At 35.9% G+C, this 23,054-nt stretch overlaps 1 protein-coding gene across 1 annotated transcript in view; it reads left to right on the top strand.

Moving 5' to 3' along the window:
• The first annotated feature begins 238 nt into the window (after positions 1 to 238).
• The window catches only part of BTBD10 (BTB domain containing 10), a 1,432,231-nt gene continuing 1,409,415 nt past the window's right edge, over positions 239 to 23,054 (top strand). The window contains exon 1 of the mRNA XM_044059092.1: positions 239 to 579. Coding sequence (XP_043915027.1) covers positions 455 to 579 — 125 coding nt within the window. The 5' untranslated portion in view covers positions 239 to 454. The remainder of the gene's footprint in view (positions 580 to 23,054) is intronic.

Below are 23,054 nucleotides of genomic sequence, written 5' to 3'. Positions count from 1 at the left end.
AGAAAACTGCATAAGAGGGGGCAGACAACTTATTAATATTTTATCACTGCATGCTGGAGAATGTGTGATCATATAACATAGCTGATGACTTTAAGAGATGGTGCTTGGCAGGTTGCCCAGAGCAGCCCCCACCCCCATCTTATTGTTGCGTGCATCATTCAGTTGTTGGTTAAAGATGCAGTAATTACAAGCCTGAATGCAACTCGCTGCAGGGTTAGAGCAACGTCAGCAATACACCACGTACATCTGAAACAAGGGCTGTGAGAAAATGATTTGCATTTATACCAGGAAAGCTTTGTGTGCACATACACTCACGTTGACCATCTTGCTTTCAGAAGACTTTACCTGACTAAAAAGCCAACAGCACTATTAAGCCACACAGCGGAATTTTACTGACTTCTGAGATACTGGCACTGTATCAGTGGAAACATGGAAGTACCAGCCTATTCAAGTAATGTCCAAGGATGCTGAGTTGACTGCCAAGGCTGCATTGTTTGGAGAAGTGCACTTCCTTTGTTCTTTAGTTGCTAGACTTCTTTATTGTTGTTCTCTTCCCAGCCCAACAAATAAACCTAAAGGGTATGTATTGATAAGCATTTTTATTTAAAAAATACAACAAAAAGAAAGAAAAGAAATGCAGTTTGACATATTGGAGGAAAATATTTTTTGTTAAAATATTGACCTTTCCTAAACCACTATTATGCTGTTTTTGTAGAATGTGATCAGAAAATTAGAGCATATTGAACTTCTGATATACTTTCTCTGTAGTTAACACTTTTACCCTGATGAGTCTGCATAAAGCAAAAAGATGTGACTAAGCAATAGACAGAAATAATCACGGTGACAGAGAAAAAATTAAAATAAAAAGCATAGCTCTAGCCTAGGAGGGTCTGCTTATGTTATCATGACAAAGCTTTTGGGAGTTGTGGCTAGCACTGAGATGGCAGCTTAAATTACACATCAATACAAACACTGCAACCATATACTTAAAAGTGTACATATTCTAGAAGACAAGTGATCTAACCTCACTCACATGCATACATACATACAAAACAAGCAATCCATACTCTAGTTCTGCATCCATTATATGTATCGCTGCCCCCTCATAAAACTTGTTTTATTTTCAAAACTGCGTTTAAAAACTCAAAATCTAGTTATATTACTTCATTCATCCATGTAGTTACAGTAAACAAGCATTATTGTTCAACCACAAAGATGATTTCTGTGATCAATCCTGTTTTGTTGTCATGTACCAAATGTTGTGCAAGCATGTTTAACATTCCAAATTAAAATTTTCCCATCAATGAAATTTGCTTATGGCCAAACCAAGCACATTAGTTAGATTCTCTTACAACTTCCTCCCTTCCAAAACAAAAAATAGAATGCCATTTTTTATGTTCCATTACAGGTGAATACTGAGAACCTGTTTTTACTTAAATAGGTGTTTTGAGTACCTCTACCAAGGTTTTAAGCTTTTTTTTTACTTTTGGCTTAATCTGACAAAATTTGTTAATATTCACAAAATTATTTCAAATTTCAAATTTTAAATTTATATTTTCTTATCTTATCTTCGTAGGTATATTCGTAGGTATATTCCATTAAAGTAATTCAAGGCAAAATAAGCTGTTTAGGTTTCTGTACTTAAAACATGTATTCATTAAAGAAAATTGTCAAATACTAGATTAATACTGTAGAAATGATATCATCAGTCATGTCAGTTATACAAGTATAGGCGCACATCACAATTATTTTGGGGGTGGGTGGATGAGGAATGTGCCAGCTTCCCAAACGCAGGTTCTTTCCTCATGAGGAGAAACAGAAAAGAACCTGGGTCTTGCCAGTTAGCTGGCAGAACCAGGAGAGCAACATGAGCATACTAGTTAAGGATGTTTGCCAAAGCAGAAAACATAAAAATGTACCTCATGCAGTTATGACAGACTGCTAATAGAAGTGCAAATCAACTAATTTTCAAAGTGCTTTGTTACATTATGTCAACACTGCTTAGTTTAGCACTGTACTGAGAAACTCACAGGATTTTTAAAGCATTCAGATTTGGTGTAAGAAAGTTTCTTAAGTAGTGAGCCTATCCAGAAAGTTTTGTTTAATATCATAATATGGAATAACACATTCTTTGTTTAAGAGCATTTTAAATCATACATAACATAATTGCTCAGACATTGTCTCTGGGATGCACAGCAGACTGCAAGAGGGTTACTGAGATGTTTGGTTAAGATTGTGGCTACATCTAAAATTATGACATTATTGAGCGCAACAGCTTTGTTCAGGATGTGTCTGTTTTATTCATATTCAAGTACTGAATATAATGTACAACCTAAGGAGCAGAAAAAAGTTTAATAGCAAGGCTACATTATTTATCAGGATTTACTCTGTAGATCAGACATATCAGGAACCAGTGTGCTTATTATTCTGAGACACTGATGAATGTTTTCCATGCAACCTGACACTGTACGTGATGTAAGATTACTTGTGCCTGGACGAAGAAATGGAAAATACTAAAGTAAATCTTTGTCCCCACCACCACCACCAAAACAAGTGTGTGTGTGTGTGTGTGTGTGTGTGTGTGTGTGTGTGTGTGTGTGTGTGTGTGTGTGTGTGTGTGTGTGTGTGTGTGTGTGTGTGTGTGTGTGTGTGTGTGTGTGTGTGTGTGTGTGTGTGTGTGTGTGTGTGTGTGTGTGTGTGTGTGTGTGTGTGTGTGTGTGTGTGTGTCTTGCTGTACTGAACATTAGTGAACACATAATTACATTCAATGATGTGACCAATGGGTCTGTGGTTACCAACCCCCTGAAAGCTTAACAGGATAACCAGGCCAACAAATAAGAAAAAAAAAAATCTACAGATATAAATAAAAGGGAAAGAGTAAGTAGACTGTTGAACCAAAAATGTATTCTAACCCATGATTTGTTTTGAGACATGTCTCAAAAGCACAGAAACATTTTGATATTTAAACATTTCAAATGCAGCCCTCCGGGTATATAGCTCAGTGCTATGAACAACTATAGTATAAAATTAACAGTGACATTTTCATTCATGATCATTGAATTGTAAACCTATGTTTTTTTGGTTGTTTAGTTTATTTGGGTTCTTTGGATGTCAGTGTTGCACAACTGGTAAGATGTTCACATATGATCCCAAGGCTATGGGTTCTAAACCAGTTTGGGGACAGGTCAAGCCTGGATCTAAGTGCTGCATAACCAATACTGTACTGAAAGTATATATTGCCCTTTGACTGATATAAAGATCTCTGGTTATGGGACTGTCCTGCTAGGTACACTGGAGGAAGTAAAAAAACCTAGAACATTGCTCATAAAGACAATAAGGAAATTTGTCTTTTCTCTTGGCCAGCAACCCCCTTGCCATAAAAGTGGTTTCTCTAATTTCCTGATATTGTGTGGTTGAAGGCATGCATACTCACTGCTGCCACATATTCAGACATTTCACTACTAGTCTTAAACATTGTACATATTGAGTGCATTGAGGTACAACAAATGCTATGTAAATGATGATGTTTTTTGTTTTGTTAAACTCTAACTGGAACTTGCCTCTAATATCCTTTTGTAACTGTTACTGGTTTTAGCAGCCTACCACCTGCATGATAACCAAGAGTTTGACTAACTGCATTTATACAAAATGTGCAGTTATCAAGCATGATTGCTACATTTAGGGTTTGCTTCTTTCCCCAAAATGCAGTGATCTTAGAGTTCAATGTATTAGGTTTAGGAGTACAGGGAGCAAAGCCACTATATTTGTGATTTTGTAGGCCTTATCCTTTCACCAGCAAGTTGACTGCTTTGCTTTCGATTAACTCATTCTTTGAGGAATTAGGTGTTCGAGGTATGACTTGGAACCATTGCTTTATCTCTTTCTCTTGCATATATAGGCTAAAGATTCATGACAAATTGTATTTGCATAACAGAGAGATGCACTAAGCATTATTGACACACAGCTCTTTCTGAAGCTTGCATGTTCTTCCCATGCCTGCATGGGTTCTGCCCAGAAACTCAATTTTCCTTCCATCCTCCAAAAACATGCTGGTTGATTGAGTACTCTAAACTGTGTACATATATTATAGCTGTCTCTTGTACTTATAGTACTGATTACAGGCTGAAAAGGGGACAACATAGACCATTTCAGTTACACAATTAATAAATGAATAAATTAAAAACTAAATACCAGTGTATAATGTTTAGCACAGCAAGAGTAATTAAAAAACATCCCACAATGCAGTAATGTAGTATAGCATAAGACTCACTGTCAAACCTGTTCCAGCACTTCAGACGTAGGTTATGAATAGCAGTACTTTACATGCCACCAGACTGGCATGGGGCTCCATGCTTTGCATAATCTGACTTGACTCAGTGGTAGGCAAGACAGTCTGCAGAGAACAGCTGCAGGGAGAGGTGTAGGTGCTGAGAAAGTGGCCTAAGGTACTCTTGGCATCAACCTGGCAAAAGGACACCATTACGAATGAATGGAAAATCAAAGGCACAGAAGAAGAGACACTCACTCACTTTAACTGTACCAACTCGGCTCTCTGTTGTAATATTATGACTACTAGTTACAGAAATGGACAAAGAAAAATGATAGAGTTGCTATCCTGATGAATGACACTCTGCTGCTCAATACAGATGAAACTCAAATCATTCAGAGCTGTAGGTAGAGAAGCAGTTACTGTGCACATAGCAGGAGGATTAATTCCTTAAGGTGACCAGCACTTACCTGAAACAAGACAAGGTACAAAAAACGTCAGCAGCACATTCTTCTCAGATGAATACTATAAAGCTGCTAACCTACTCTTGCTATGACACTTCAATATTCCATTGTGAAAGTATAACAGCATAACGCTAGGATAGTGTCTGCTTATAAAGATGCTCACATGCTGACAGCACCAATTAAACTGCTAATATGTTAGTCTGAATTCTGACAAAAACTTGTCAACACTACATGGACTTCGATGCATTACGTAATACACGCACTAATCACCTTCCCACACTTGCTACCTGAAAAGTATCTCCACACATGCTGCTACAATTATCAGAAGTGTCTGGAATCTAAAAAAGTACCACCTAAGATGATATTATTTTTATCTGCAGATGCCAAGAAGGATGAAAATGTCCTTACAGAAAGTGTTGGAGTGACATTTTTAATACAAGTGCTTTTAGGTGTTCTTATTAAAATTTCAAGAATGGTATATGTGCCCACAGACTAGTGAAAATGTAAGTGCTAGCAGGAGTAAGATTTTATTTTACTTATGTTTTGATTAATGAGTTGCCCATCTAGGTTGTGGCCCATTTTCAGTGTGTAGAAAAGCCCCATAACCAAGGTATAAAATAAACAACATAAAAAAAATTACAAATACTTGTCAGTAGCTAATATAGCAAAATACAAAAACACATAAAAAATAAGTACAAGTTGATAAAAACGTCGGAGCTGCCATGTAACAATATCTGGCATATTTTAAAATATGTTAAATATGTGTTATGTTAAACGTACATTAAATCTGAAATTGTTGTTCCTTGGAGAATTTTCCCCACTCCAAAGTTTAGAGTCAGTAGATTGGAGTTGCTCCTTGGATAATTCCCTTTTCTTGGAGTTAAATCTGTTTTATATTTAATATATTAGTATTGCTGTTTGGAAAATTATCCCTTCTCCAAAGTACAACAGTTTTATAGTTAGTATATTCCTATTGATCCGCTGAGAATCCCCCATGTTGGAGGTACAACAGTTTGAGTTATTCATAAGCAACATTGGTACAGGTGATACTACCAATCACACTGGTGGGGTGTACCCAGCTTGCCCCCTTACAAAAATGTTTTGCTAATTTTATGAGAAAATAATGCCTAATTATTTTACGTATGTGGACTCAGAATGTCGTGTCTTGAACTTCCAAAAGATGACAGTGCTTATAAATAAAGTTAAATATAATGACAGCTTGCACTCACACTGTTAGGTTGCTGCAGTGATGAAATGTCTTTCCCTCCATGCTGCAGTGATGTGGGACTGGATTATATCCAGCAGAAGGTGCATGGGGGTTGTAGGGGGAATGACCACCACACATTGTTTTTGTCCCCCTCTGTGTTTCTTGGCTATTGGGACAGATAAACCATGAATGATTGTTGTGGGTCAGCAGCTTTGCTGTTGGTAAGCAGAGTGCTTGTCAACTGTCATATACCAGCATAGATTTCCAAGCTGGAACTTTGTGCAGTCAGCTGAAGTCAGATGGTCCTCATTAGCTACCTTCACCAAAATGGGTGAAGCTGATTGCTTTACTGAACTGCTGCTTAGCAGGAATATGAAATACTGTAAATGAAAACAACAAACCCGGCTTGCTATGCTTTATTGAGCTACTGCTTATCAGGAATTTGCAATAAATGAAAACAACAAACATGACTTGCTAAACAGACTTATTTTATAATGTAAAAACCCATAAGAGTTCTAGAAGGGTATGAATGCTGTCTTACAGAACAGCAACAACAGTAATTTGTACAATACATCAGCACACTATTGATGCCACTGACTTAATTCATTACTATAGTGAAAAAAAACCACTAAAACTCTCCTTTTCTACAGATATCTGATACTGCATTGTACTACCGTTAGAGACCTAGTTCTGACATGATCTGTGGTGTTACCTCACCAAAGGGACATGAGAGGTAGCTGTAAGCTGACAGCCCATTTATTCAAAGCAGTATAAATCAAAGTATTAAAGTAGAATTTTCTAAATACAGCATCAATTGATTTTTATTTTATTTTATATGCATGTGGACTGTATCATAACAGCCCCTTTACAGTCACTACCTAGATATAAATAGACATGAAAAGTTTATCCATGTGTGCAAGTGTGTGTGTGTGTGTGTGTGTGTGTGTGTGTGTGTGTGTGTGTGTGTGTGTGTGTGTGTGTGTGTGTGTGTGTGTGTGTGTGCATAACAGCATTGTACAAACAATACTAATAAGGTCTAAAAGATTTCTTAATACCATTTAACAGTGGTATTTATAGTCCTGCTACTATCATATCAGAAGTCAAACCACTTTTGTTTGCTTGCGTAACAGTAATATTATGCTGACAGCCTGCATTGTAAACAGTAATAATATGAAACTGTTAGAAAAAATGTAATGTGACAACAGATAACAGATTCAGGAATTTTGTTCCAGATTTTAGGGACTATAATGGAAAAGGCATTTGAAGCACATGTGAAGAATGGCTGCAGCATGTCATGTTGTTGCAAAGACTCTAAACTTGACTACAGGGTTCTTTTATAAGCATTCAGGTTTAAAGATTTCTGTACGGACTTGTAATAGATCAGAACTGATCCTCTAAAAACTGAAAGGGTCAGTTTGAAATGTTGTACTAAATACAGTGGTGGGCCACTGTAATTTTCCCCTTCTTGGAGTTACAGCAAAGTGTTGCAATGGTCTTGTTTTCTGGGTGCACCTGTAGAAAAATGAATTATTTTGTTTTGCATTGTTTGAATTTTTTTACATTTTTTAGTTGTTAATCCTGCCAGAATAAGCGAAGCATATTCATTTGCTGATGTAAGGATACGCTTTGCCCGTGTTTCTTCAGCCTGCTTATTTACGTAGCAGGACACGTAACAGGATGTGGATAATAACAGACAGTGTTCTTTGACGTCTTGCCCATATGAACTGTGGTGGTTAATGCAAGGTCATTAGCATTATCCCCAAGTATTTAAAACCCTACTGAGATTCAATGGTGCTATCTTCTGGTGCATTTGTATAACAATTTATTTTATTCATAACCCTTGTCCCATGCTGTAACCATGGAGCTTGGGAAGCAGTGATACCATGCCTTCCTTGAAACATATTGGTTATCAATTAATTAACCATAAGCCCTCATGTGAGCCTTTATTTGCTTAACTACTGTCTTTTCTGGTTATTTGGCCAGAGGAGAAATCAGTGAGATCAGTCTGCTGCAACATTTGAGTGACAGTCCTGCTTTGGCAGTGGAATAACCACCACAGCTTTCTATAGATAAGAATCAACCCCATTAAGGGACAGATTCCCAAATTATTACCCAGGGGACCTCAGCTTTATTAGGTTTTGGATGCCCATTGAAGCTGTCCAAGTAGAAGAGAAATGAAGAGGAATTTCTTATTCACCTCGTCTGTGAGGAGGTTGTGGGGATATGCAGGGGGCATAGCAGTTTCACGAACCTTGGTTAGAACTGGCAAATTGGAGACTTGGGATGCCTACGTATATATGCTCCCACAAAAGGGAACCCCTCCAAGCATGGTTCAAACCAGGGTGAATGCCAAATTTTGGGGGAACAATGAAGATGTGATAATAAAGGGGAGTTGCAGTAAAAGAAGCAAAGGTCAGTGGCAGGAGGTCAAGGGAAAAAAATCTTTCCATGGGCAAACAAAAGTGCCAGTTGTAGTGATATCTTTATATGAACAGGTGGCCCAGCAGTAAAGGTGCCATATGTCAATAGAAATTTGGAATACAGGATATCAAAAGTATATACATATATATATATATATATATATATATATATATATATATATATACACTATTTCCTAGTTTAGAAGCAACTCTTGATTTCAGTAAATGGCTTTTACTTGGTTTGTTGTTCCTTTACAACAACTTATCATGTTACAGTGATATTTGTGATCAGTATGAGAATTGTGTTGTTTATACTTTTTCTAAGTATCTTTGCAATTTTGCAGTCAGCAACACCTTACCTTACTTCTGCTCCAAGCCAAGGAGTAGGGCTACCCATGGCATGTCCTTTCTTGCAAGGACAGAATATGGCTTGCTGAGGATGTATGATGTTAAAGAAGTGCTCAAGGGCAATATTGCAGTCTGTCTGTCTGTTGGTCTTGTGGACCATTTAGGATGAGTCAATGACTGCTAGTCTGTTCCATAGTTGTGTTTAGTGCTCTGCAACAAATAGTTTTGCCTTCAAACCAGGTATTTTCTATACAGAATATAAACAAAATGCAGCAGTGGTCCCTGAATATTGGGAATTTAGCAGTGGTAAAGCTGCACCCATCTGAGTAGTTTGTACATATCTTGTCCACCACCTCTTCCGTTTCCAGTTCTGAGGCTCTGAGAAACATGGTATTTGTCCAGCCTATTTTCCATTAGATGTTATCTTGCTTTAGGCATGTCTAAGCCCACCTCTCATCCTTCTTTAACCAAAATGTGGGACACTTTGTTAGACAAATGGGCAAAATGGGTGACACTTTTTTCAAACTTGAGAACAAAAATGGAAAGTATGGTAAATTCTACAACAGTAATACATAAAATATTTGCAAACTGCAGAGCATATCAAAGTAATGAATATTTATGTTCCCAAATATCACTGGGCAGCATACCATAAAGAGGTTTTGAGAATCAGAATGAATGACATACCTTCTAATGTAGGATACTTGAAGGCTATAAACTCAAGTGATTCTTAGTTTAGTAAGTCTGTTTAAACCAAGCTAGGCTTTGAGAAGTAGAAATATGTACCTGGTACTGCAGGCAGTGCTATTAGTTATCAGGAAATATATATTTAGTTTTTTACTGCATGGCCCAGTATCTAATGTTGCCAGGGCACCAAATGACAGTGATGTATGTAGCATTAGCATCACAGTATTGCTGTCAGAAGAAATTCAAGCATACTGTGAATGCATGAAGACACAAGAATACAGTTTAAAAATAGTTACTAACTACTATTACAACTTATGTACAGTGAACTCTTCTCAGAAGGTTCCCCGTGATTATGACAGTAGAAGTAAATAAAATAAAGGAATATCTTTGATTATGTTCCCCAGTTAAATTAATAATACATGTCAGTATCATAGATTTAGGAAGTAGTAGATCACTTTAGTTGTCTGAGTGGGTGTGGTTTCGGAGAGCAATAAACTGGAGATGCCAAGGTGGGTAGGGAAGAGCCCAATCTCCCTCCTGCTCGTAAGTCAAATCAGTTCCCAGATGAGGAAAAAGAAGAAAAAAGTTTGACTCTGCTCATCAAGGTGGCAAGCAAAGTAGAACAACTATACAAGTTTTACAAGTACAATTTATGTATGCATTATTTCTTTATTTATGTACGTATGTATGTATATTTATTAATTAGTTTGTTAACCAGGTGAGTGAGCTGGTTGATGACCCTTGTAAGTGATAACCCTGGCCATAAGACCAGAACAATTGCACAGTGCATTATACAAAAAGCATATATGAAAAGAAAACACAAAGCAATTTACACTCTCACATATACAGAATCTCATGGTTTACATATATTGAAGAAGAATATGGTCTGTGATAGGATATACACACTACAGAGAAAGAGAAAACACTCAAATAAGCTTAAAAAGAAAATATGTACATAAACCAGAAGAGAAATGTATGCATTGTACTATAGTTGAATTACACAGTTTACACAGAAAGCTAGTATAAAATCAATGTAGTAGCTGACTTTGTTGGCGTGATCTTAACCAGCATCTCTGAAGCAGATACATTTGAACTCCTGTCTATGGTTATTCATTGAAAGGTAAAAGCATTGAATGGCATTACATTGTAAATTCCATTCATCGAAACTTCCTCATGTGGGGGCTGTGCCCCCCTGTTAATTATATATATCAACTCCGAAATCATACTACAGTGGGGAAACGGTAAATCTGCTTATCTCTACCATAATGTGATCTTAGTTAGAATGGCTCAATGAACAGCATGCTCAATTATATATATATTTTTGTTTTGTGATGAATAATCATAGACCCTTTACACGCATTTGCTTACAAAGTTCTCATCGCTGTTGTTTGTAGTGGGTTAGTGTTATGGCTTGAGCTTGCCACTGCAGAGCATATTCCAGTATGGGAAGTAAAGTATTAATATCAACTGCATGAAGAGCTTTGAGTATAAGAAGGTTTGAAAAAGTGTAGGCCTCTTTTATCTCTTGAAGCACTTTGGAGGTTATGAATTTGGTGTGGTTATAAAAGGAAAAGGTGTTATGTTATTAAGCAGTACACCTGGGATCAGTTCAGTTTCTATGGGCAATACCTTTCCAAAAAGGTAATTAATAGTAAGTTGCAGAATTGTTGCTAGGCTTCTAGAATTAACGAAAATCATAAATGAGGATTTGTTTGCACTGATTGCCAGCTTCTTGTGTTTGTACCAGTTCCAGACTGAATGCCAGCCTTTTATTTCCTTTGTTAAAACAATGTCATCTGCATATAATGTATGGCATAGGCGAGGTAGATTCAGGAGTGATTTATTTACATAAAGGTGAGAAATGATTCTAAAATGAATCCATGAAGTACCCCACAGTTTGCAACTCCTGCTTCTGTAAATGTGTTCTTAGGCTGAGGTCATTTTTACAATTCTTTCATATAAGATGCTGCGGAGTCACAACTGACTATGCCTTTTAATGATAATCAAATTACTTGTACAGAAAGGGTGAATAATTTATTTACTGCCACCAGAAATCTGCTGGAGTTAGAATGAATAACCAAAAAATACTTGAAATGACCAGGTGATATCACAAAATACCTTTACAGAGTAGCAAATAATGTAAATTCACTCACAAGAAATGAGGAACTGCTACTTGCTATGAATAAATAAACTGTCAGTAGAAAATCTAAAAACAATAGCATTGAAGAACTAATGTTGCCATAAAGGAGCTGCAAAGTCTTCATTAACTATGTGCATACCTTCTACCACTAAAAGACTTATAATGCAGTGAATGACATTGTTTAAAGGTCAAGAATTGCCTGTATTGTAATTTTTGTGTCTTTCTCTATAACATAGTTCTGGTCAGATTGTCTCACTTGAAAAAGAAGCACCTTCAAAGACTTGATACAATATTTTTCTCGAGAAATGGGGAGCTTAACAACCTGTAAGAAAATAAGAAAATATGTATGAAAAAAGGTAGTCCTCCAGTTCTTCCAACAACCATAAGTAAAGTTGTCAATTCATAACCCAACTGAGAATGAATAAAATAAAAGTGTGTGACACTGTCATATACTGCCGTCAGATTAAACCATGACAGAGTCCACCTGGATTCCTAAAAACAAACATACTATGCTTCTGCCCTATTACAATTCAAACTAATGAATGTCTTCAAGAGTACAAGACACCTGCAGTTTAGAAGCAAAAAAAGTCAAAACTGAAGTGAATGCTATCTATTTTTTCTTAAGTTTATCCCTAGACATATACTGTTCCTTAATTTCTCTTACTCTTTTCATTTTGTTCTACTTTTTTCAACTCTCCTGCTCCTGGTGTATTTTCCCTTCTCTTTTCAGCTATCCACACATCCTTACTTTCCAGTCTCTCTTGCTCTTTAATTAAAAAGGAAGTTTATTTTTGATATTATTTGTACGTAAATTAACTTTTATTTCTTTTTTTAAATTCGTCTTACTGTACATACCAGTTTGTCATGCATGTCACATTCATTTAACTTCCTCATAAGTCTGTATTTATTATTGTATTTTTATACTTTTATGTGCTTTATTTCAATCATACCTTATTTTATATCTTTATTTTACTGCGTTTATTTTTCCTCAGGCTTCTACTGAAAATGGGTAGATAGTTCTGGCTAACAAATGTGAATAAATAAATAAATAAATAAATAAATAAGTGAGAAAGGTAAGCAGGCAGCTAGCTAGTCAATAATGAGATTAGCAGTATGTACAAGGTATCAAACAAAAAATACATTTCTCACAGGTATGTACTGACTTCATGGTAGCCCAACAGACTTAGAGAAAACCTAGTAGTTAGCAGTTTGAAAATCTTGTGTGTAAAATTCTTAGTGTAAGATGGCTGTTGTTCCTTTCTACCTGCATTGTTTACACGTTACTTGACAAAGGCTGAGATAGGAAGAACACAGGAGCACTTTAAATCTGCATGCTTATTTATTTTGTATATACCTGCAGTGTGTGCAGAGGAGACATACTGATTTAAGGGGCTGAACCCTTTAGCCTGTACAGATTGTAGGTACATGGTTTGATTCTTGTATACTATACAGATTCTCAGTACAGGTGCATGAAGCTAGTAGTAGCTACTGAGCATCCTATCATACAAAATGATATATGGTGCCAAAAATGAAGACATTTGCTTGCCAAAAGAATAGACAGTACATGCATTCATTCATATTCAGAAAAAAAGTATGTAGTATAAAACTGCAGGCTTTCAATTCGGTCTAAGAAGAAAAGTAACATTTTATGTGTGAAGCCTTCAGAGTGATTTTGTCTTTTGCTGAAACATGATACAGTTGCATCAGATAGTCTTTCACTGGAAGGCAGTTTGGCAGTAAACGTAAAGCTGTGAGTTAGACATTTTATTATGTCCGATTGTGAATGAAATATTTAAGCAACTTGAAAAAGTACAGTATGATATGAGAAAACTGTTACAGGTTAAGAAGCATATGAAAGTTGCAATATTTTGATGTTTGAGAAGCAGAAGGAGATAATGCTGCGGTGATAAAATAAAAACTCAGAAATTATTTTAACACAAGTAATAATCTGCTATTTTTTTCTCACAAAAGTTCCATTAGAGCACAAGTTTCTGCAGAGCCTGCAGATGCTTATATTATTGAAGTATTGAGTAAAATAATGTGAATCGAATGAGCAGTGTGATCCATATATGAGATAGCATTGTCCGTGACTTAAGAAAGAATTAAACAAGGATCCAGCTCTTAAGAAAAGAAGATTTAATATGCAATAAAGGAATACTTATCTACAGAGCTAGCTGAAGTACGACTTCATAATTTAAAGGGTTAACAGAAGATGTGGAAGATAGCACAAATGTAGGAGCCTTAAAAGGGTTTGAAGTAAAAATAAAGTGAGAAAGAGTCAAAACTGTAATGGTGGTGAGAGTGAGAGACCTGAGAAGCATAGCGTGTAGAACAAAGAGAATTTGAATAATTAGTCTTGTGTATTGAAAGTGGTGTAAGCAGAAGAGGAAGAAATTTATAGTACATAATCAGTTGTGTAAAAACTATAGAAACAAGGGGCTTATTTACTTGTCTTTGTAGACTGGGAAAGCCCGACTGCACCAAGCCTATTTCAGCGAAGGCTTGGAGAGAAAAACTCTATCATAGTACAGTTATATTGAAAGTATTCCTAAAATTACGGATGACCTACTAGCATGAATTGTCTCTCTACAGGAACACAATAAAAGGCTTGTATATTCACTAGATAGGAAAGGAAGTATAATTTCAGACTAAAAAAGGAAGTCCAAAATCAGAGTATACACTTGAAGTATATGTGTCACATCTCACAATAAAGATATCATAATATGCTTAGACTGATGCATAATTTTGTCACTCTCCATAATTTAAATTTGTGTTTCTGAGTAGTATCTCACAATCCTGCTAGGAAACAAAACAGTTGTATGCCATTCAGTAAGCAAATTTTATACTAGTTATGTGTACAGACCTTTGGCCTGATGTGCCTACTTTTCAACAGATTTTATCCCTATTTTAATGTCTGCACAATGAAAGCATGCTTTATGGCAAATAACTGTTTTTACTAATCTAGGTTACTTGCTAGGTTAAAATGCAGCAGACTAGATTTCCCCCGACATATGAACAATTCTTTTTTATAGTTCTGATGTTTAATCTAACCTCTTCTTCAAAACAGCCTTTAAAAGCTCTTTTAGAGCTGTACATATAAATTTCTCTTGACCTACTACAGTTCTGGCTTTAGCCTTAGCTTACTACATATCTTATATATTAATATATTCGTTTATGAATGTATCTATCACCATCTTTACTTGTTTTTTTCAAGATGTCTGTTATTTCTAGCATTTCTGCATTATCATTTCTACTTTTACAGTATACACATGACTTCTTTCTTTGCCAATATATAATCTACTTCTACATCATTGCTTTGGGTCATATGTTTTGCATATATTCTGCTACTTTACTGCTGGCGTTCTGCCTCTGACATCTGTTTTTTGTGTATTGTTACTCATCTCATACTTTTGTACACTTGTATTGTCACCCATCTCTTATACTTTTGCACACTTTTCAAAATTAGTTTATTCCTTGCATTTTGTGTGCACTTTTCCCAAGGCTAAGTAATGTCCCTCATGAGAAGGATTCATGACAGCACATTGATGGCACTAACACTGAGTACATAAAATTCAGAACCTGAAAATCAACAAAACATGAAACTCAAAATCCATTAAAAAGAACTAAGCATCTTTTGTAGGTAATAAGCCCCCTTAACCCCTTACTTAAATATGCTAAATCCATGGTCAAACAACCATGAAAAAACTGCAGACCTCACGAGGGTGGATGTTCTCACTTCCTTTCTGCAACATTTCAGTACACAGTTAAACTGCATCTACAGTTAAAAAAATCACAGATGACACAAAGTGTCATGCTCCTTCACACAAAAAATCCTTCAAACCTATACTGCAGAACCCATAACACAAATAACAAAATCCCAGACATATAAAGAATATGTAAAACAGTGATAGTCGCTATTAATGGATTTTGATATTTATGATCCAGTATTTGTGGATTCAACAAAAGTCAACTAATTAAAAAATGAATGGCCCTTTATAATCATACTATCCACACCGTACATGCATTGTCTTTTCTAACTCTGTCTCTTTTTAGTGGCAATTTCTATCTGTCTCAGTTCACTTTTCTGTATTAACTATCTTTTTTCTTTGTTTCTGTTTCATCAACTTCTTTATCTTTATTATCACTCTTGTGTACTTATCTGATTTTTTAATGTCAAAAGATCTGCAAAGTGGGGGTGGCACAGTGGCACAGCAGATAGCGTTGTCGCCTTACAGCAAGAGGTTTGCCGGTTTGATTCTTGGCTGGGGTGCCTTCTGTGCAGAGTCTGCATGTCTTCTCTGTATTCACATGGGTTTTCTCCCACATTCCAGAGACATGCAGAAGGTGGATTGAACATTCTAAATTGGTCATAGCTGTGAGTGTAGTGTGGAAGAACTACAGCAGTAGGGCTAGCCATCCAGAGTTATAAACCTTGGCTCTAGATGATTGTCATTGTTAAAGTACCACCCTGACCCCATGTGTAACAATGGGAAAAAGGCATTGTGGATGGATGGAAAAGATCTGCAAAGTATAAGAGTTTGTTTAACTTATCCTTCTGGTTCAGCCAGTAAGTTCCTCCATACAGTGTCTATATTTTATTTTAGTATTAATATCAGTGACTTCACCATTACCAGTTAGTGCCATTAGCCGAGTGTAATGCCTCTCTGGAGTCATGTTGTTTTTCCCCTGGAACTTTGGAATTTATGTATTTCATATTCTGTATTTCTTTGCCTCAAATTGGCTATTCAGTCTTAAACTTATGAATTCACTGTTTAGCTTGTCTAGCACAGTTTGGAATCTATTACCTGCCCCTGCCTTGGTTTCATATATACATACAGGTGCCTTCTTGATGCATGTCATGGTAAAATATTTACTGCTTCTGCATGGTTCTGAAATCGACTAACCAGATTTGGCTTGTATTTTGTGTTTCACCACCTATTTCAAATACTGGCAAGGAGTCTCCACAAATGCCTTTTATTTATGTTTGTGCTTAAACTCCACATTATCTTGCATTCTATTATAATATCATATAACATTTCGCCCAGTTGTGGTCTTCTATTTCAGTTTTACTCTGTGGAATGAAAAATGCACATGTAAATAAATAAAATAACATTTTACATGGTATATGCATCTTTCAAATGAAAAAAGCACCATTTCCATGGTGTTGTCTGTGGACTTTCAAGTGGCAAAAATTATTGGAATTCATTAAATGCTATTGAGCAGGGCAGATGCACAAAACAGATAGTGGATGAGATGAATCTATGAAACAATGCATTCCAGCAAAATTGCTTGGTAGCCCTCTTGCACATGTTAAAATTCCATTCAGGAAGGTTGTTATGTTCATCAAAAATCCAAGAAACAATACTTTGCATGTATGAAAAACATTAGAAGACTATAAAAACTTATAGCACTTGTGTTTCAAGGTAAAAGTGACTTCATCAGAATGCATTATATGTGTAACCACCACCTTAAATAACACAAGTAATGACATCACCAATTGGGGCATAGCAATTATTTACTGGCAAACATTTAAAACAAATTCAGTTACAGCAATTTTCTGTCAAATGCTGTTACTTAAACATGAATGTAGCATTTTAATTTCAGTTATCAAATAAGTTTAATTATATTACAGAACCCTACTGATGCGGTCTCTTCTAGTATCAGATCTGGTTACCTCTATAATAAAAAAGAGAAAGAAACAGCTTAGACACACTATGGAGTGTTTGTACAGGTCGTTAGTTGCATTATTTGATTTAATTGTAGAGAGATGCTAATAGATGCACTGTGACAGCTTCTCTTTACAATTTCTACAAGTCTTTTGGATTTTTAATACCATGACGGGAGTTGACCACATTCGTAAGACAGAGTACAATTAGAGTTCATGAAATTAGAATTGTTTTTTTGATGTTAACCAAATGTGCTCTTCTCAGCACCTGCAATGTGCCCAGAATTGCCTCCTTCTGTAATTCATACAGGGTTACATGTATTGATAGCATATCTAAGTACAACTGTAAATTCTATTTTATTACACCCAGTGCTCCTACTACTATTGGAACTGTATCTTTCTTCTAAATTACTCTCGTTTCTGCCTAAGAATCCTGATATTTTCTGACTTTGTAACTATCTTTACATAAAACACTGTAATTATTGAGTACAGCAATTTCAATGATCCATATTGCTTTTGTCTTTTTTTCATGGACTACTATATCTGGTTTTCTCACATCTATTTTTGAACTGTTGGTAATGCTTTATACCATGTGATATACACTTCATCATTGTCAATACTAGTCTGTGCTCCTGTTTCCAATGCTTCTCAGCTACTTCTATGTTGTAGTGCTTATATAATCCCCAGTGCAATAGTCTTGCCACATTATTGTCTTTCAATATGTATGTCTTCTGCCATGAGTGTATAACACCCAGCAACAGATCTGTGTGACTGTTTCCAATTATTTTTTAAAGAACCCCCCCCATTTGTCTGACTATCTCATATGTCATATGTTTAATGGATTTTTGTAAGCCAACATTGTAGGTAGCCCACTGTCCCGGGCTATATATATATATGTGTGTGTGTGTGTGTATGTGTGTGTGTGTGTGTGTGTGTGTGTGTGTGTGTGTGTGTGTGTGTGTGTGTGTGTGTGTGTGTGTGTGTGTGTGTGTGTGGATTTTCCACATTTTTTCCTTCTCATGTAATCATTCTCCTTGTATTATTTCATTTCCTTTTTTAGCACATTCCATTGCTGTCTCATTTTTCTCTACTAATAGTTTGATTTCCATCTCAATTCACACCAAAATGCTTCTGCTAAACTAAGCAGCAAGGATGTCATCTCGGACTTCTTTTCCTCATGTTTTAAACCTTTCACTACGATTGGAACTGGTGAGGTCAGCACATATGCACTCAGTATCACAACTGCAGATCTATATATGTAATCAGTTTTGAGGAGGCCCTTATCTCCTTCAAAACAAGGAATATATAATCTTGATACACACTGAATTTTATATATCGTCTGATACGCATAGATATTTTTTTTGTTTTCCTCTCCAACTGATCCAATATTTTTTGAGGTCAGTCATTCACCTGAAAACTATGAGTTAAAACAGGATGAGTAAATTGGCTTATAGCTTGGGATTTATTCCCAGATGTCAAGACAGTTTTCCGTATTAGTTTTACCCTTCTGAAGTACTCTTTACAGAGGTTTTTCTCATTTATTCATGCTTTATTGCAGATTCATTATCTATTCCCAAATATTTATATACTCCCTCCTGCTCAGGTTCTTTTATGTCACATTCCTGTCCCAGATTAATATTTTCTTGGTGTTGTAGCTTTCATAGGTTCATAGATTTATTGATATGTACTAGGCTAATGACCACTGAGGCATTTTTATACCTGACCATGCATCCCAAATGTCTGACAAGTTCTTTCCTGTTTTAAATGTTGCTTTTGCACATTTATCAAGACCAACTGACATTCTTATATTGTCTGAGAAAGTTTCAATCATTTGCAGCTGTGCTTTCAACTCCATATCAGATTAACTATTCAGTTGTAAGTCGTCCACAATAAGTAGCTGAGTTATCTTTAAAAAGGTTGGTTTCTGGGAGCCAGATTGTAGCCACAGCCTGAAATATTAAGTAAGCAGCTTAATCGGTTAAGGATAAGACAAAACAGCAATGGTGACAGAGAATCACTCTGGAATAACTTTCTTTGAATTTTTATCCCTGAAATAATTTGTCCTTTACCATGATTCTGCTGCAAAGCAGATTGCCACTGTTTCATGGTCACTGTAATGGAACTGATCAGTATAGAGTGTACCTTATACATATGTAAACAATCCGTTATCCATGAATGTGGGATTCTGTCAAATGTGTGTTTTTTTGTTTTTTTTTTTTTGTCTACCCATGCCATCCTTGGATTCTTCCCCCTTTACAATTCTCTATTATGGCTTTATTTAGCATCAAATGATCCTTTGTTCCATTTTGACTTTCTTTTGTTACCCTTTTGTTCTGTTGCCATAATTGAATTTTTTCTAAATGATTATAAACTCTGTCTAAATCAGTTCTAGTATATAGCTTGTATATTGCCAGGAGGCAGGTTACTGGCATAAAATATTTAGGACGGCATGCAGGTTCACTCTTAAGGAGGAGGAGCATAATTTTCCCATTTTTAACCAGTCTGGTGTCTGTTCGGGATGCATGTTCTTACTTAGGGCTAAATCTTTGTGTAAAGATGCTAATGCTTTTAGCCAGAAGGTAGGTACTGCATCTGGGCCTGGGGTTTTCCAGTTAGGAGCTTTTCTTAATTTTGTCTCAGTTTCTCTGGCTGTTACTTCATCCCATTTCATATCCTCTACATTAGAGATCCTTACTGTCTCTTTTAATTCTTCTATCCATTCAGCATCTTTCTTATGTTCAAGAAGGTCTTCATAAATACTTCTCTAAAAGGTATTTTGTTCTATTCTATATCTTCGTTTTGGTGGTGTTTCTATTCCTTTTGCTTTGTTTCCCAATTCTCTTCAAAAATGTTTTGGGCCATCCATAAATTGCTTAATTTGTACTTTTCCTTTATATTTATCTGCATACCTTCTATGTTTTTTTTCTGCCTGTTCTGATATATTTAGTTTATTATTAGCAATAGTATATGATACATCTTAATCTGTTTTGATTCTCTAGGTTGCTTTTATTCCTTCTAACTTTCTAAGTATTATTTGATTATCTTTTCTCTTTTCTATATTCTTCTAACAGTGAAACTTTTTGTCTTATTTGCTTTTTAATTTTCTCTATTTCATGTGTCCATGGTAGCATTTTACTTGCTCCCTTGCTTTCCTTTGTTACTCTATATTTTTGCAGTAACACCTCATCTGTTATAAGTTTAGCTGCAGAGTATTATATTCTATTTATTTCTATTATACTCTCTTAATTTTACTTAACAGCCCTGATTACTGTGTTCATCTGTTTTCTCAGTCTTTTAACATTCTGAATCTTATTTACTTTGTGTAATCCATTTCTTTCATCTATCCTAATATATATTTCCATCTCTATTATCATCTATCAAATTCCACTCTTCCCTGGTTCCAAAGCTACTTAACTGACAGGTACCAAGCTGTGAAATGGGAAAATTCTCTCTCTCCTCAGCTGCCCATAACTATAGGAGCCCTACAGGGTTCTATCTTAGGACCACTAATATTCACAGTCTTCACAAATGACCTCCATACCTCCACACAGCATGCATCTATAATTCAGTATGCAGATGACACTACCTTAATCTGTGCTGCACAAAACATTCCCACCCGCCTGCAAACAACTCAACTAGCATTCGCTGACATTGAAAACTACCTTACCAAAGCCCAACTTATCCTCAATCCAAAGAAAACTCAGCTTATGATTATAACCAGTTCTAACAAAAACACTAACAGTCAATTCACTATCCACTCCACAAATGCTACTCCAATTGCTCTAGTAGCACAGGCTAAGCTATTGGGAATAACCATAGACTCCCACCTAAAATTTGATAGTCATCTCAACTTAACTATTAAAAAAGTACATGCCAAACTGGGTCACTCTACCATATCAAACCATTTCCTACCAACAGCACAAGATCAGCCATTGCTCGCTCCCAACTTTTATCTACCCTACTCTATGCATCTCCCATTCTGACTAATCTCAACAAAACTGAACTAAGCAAAATGGAAGCCTGCTATAACAGAATTGCCCACTTTGTTGCAAATTGCTCATATAGAACTCATCACTGTACTGCTTTGAGACAGCTCCACTGGCTTGAACTGCCCAACCTCCTAACCTACAATCAGCTCTGCCTCTGTCATTCTATCTATTACCTCCCCAATAAGTTTCCTGCCCTCAAAAACCTAGTACAACATCACTCAGCCAAAAGGCCTCTTAGATCATCAAGCAAACTACTACTAGAAGTCACCAACAGCTACAATAGCTTTGGAGATGCACTATATAGTAGTTCAGTGGCTAAAAAATGGAACTCTATCCCTACTAGCATTCAAAACACATCATCCAAAGCCTCCTTTAAAGACCTCATCAGGCAACATCTCAAGCAAAGTTGGCAGTGCCATGTTTGCTCCCCAGGCTAGTGAAAGCGGATAATGTATACATACTAAATCTAGAGCACTTGATAATAGTTTTCAATCTTACTCACAAACACTGGCTAATCTACAATGTATGTACTGTACCTGTGTACTATGTATGTATTCTACCTATGTTCCAAATTTCAACTGTACACCACAAATCTATTAATTACCTTTATTTTTAAAATTAATATTCTTCTGTTTGTTCTCCCCACTGTAACTGTTTATGTGCCGCATACTACTGTAAAAATATGTCTCTTGTAATTTGTGTGTATACTGATCGTGTCTAAATAACTAAATGTGTCTGTAATTTTTCTTTGTGGAGCTTTTCTCCCTGGGCCTCTGCTGAAAAAGGGCCTTTTCGGCTCAGTCAGACACCCCCTGTTAACAAATGTAAAATAAATAAATATTAAATATTAAATCAAGCAGGTCTTAGGTCTTCCCTTAAATCATTTTCTTCTGGATTGAACATGTTTTCTTTATCCTCTGCTTCCTGCGAGTAATCTACAGTTCTTGTCATACTCTTTTTAAATGTGCTCTGCTTCATCTGCAGCTCCTTCACGTGTGATCCCTCTGGCCCATCACACTGCAACATTACTTTTGTTGGAGTTGCCACTGTTTCTTGCTCCTTCCCTTGCTCTGCAACTTCAACTGTATTTTCAAACCAGTCTTCTACAGAGGTTTCTGCAGCATCATCATGTTACAAATCTTCAGATGCCTCTTGCTACACTTGTTGCCCCTTAATCTGGGGATATGCAATTCTATCATGCTGCAACATTGATTGTGTTGGGTTCTCCACACTAAATCCTTCACTTTGCAGATAATCCATAACTTTAATTTCTATTTGTTCAACTTCTTCCTTAATAATCTTGTTTTCTACATTCTCTCTTTGTTTTCTTATTTTTTTATATTGTAAAATGTTTATATCTGGATGCCATTGTCTGTATTTCTCTTCAGATATCTTTGGTGTTGCTTTTTATTGATTAGCTTGTCTTTCTCCTTTGCATAAACATTGCACCATATTAGTTCTCTTTTTTTTCCATGCCCATGTTTATTTTTTTTTTACTTTCAAACATTAATGGATTTTGTTCTTCATATTTTTGCACATTCTCTGTAGCTTCTTTTTCAAGGCAGTCTAAAGTTCCATTGTTTATGTAATATTTTTCTTTAATATGTTGTATTAATGAATACAAATTTCCCTTTGAAGCCTTTGATAGATTTTCTTGCACAAGTATTTTTCTTATCTTTGATTTTTCTGTTAATCTTGCAAAATTTATTCTATCTGGAAATTCTGGGCTTCTTGTGTAATAGTAACAATACATAATTTCTTTCTTTCTTATCGTGAATAATCCACTTTTTCATCCTTATGGCTCTTTTTTGGCCTGTCAGTGTTTATGTTTTTTGTGGACTACTACTCCCTTCTCCAACAGGAGAGACTT

Source organism: Protopterus annectens, chromosome 17.part0 (assembly GCF_019279795.1).
Source record: "Protopterus annectens isolate FY-2018-M chromosome 17.part0, PAN1.0, whole genome shotgun sequence".
NCBI lineage: Eukaryota > Metazoa > Chordata > Ceratodontiformes > Protopteridae > Protopterus > Protopterus annectens.
Note: the sequence above shows the minus strand (reverse complement) of the source record. Positions and strands in the feature narration are given on the sequence as shown.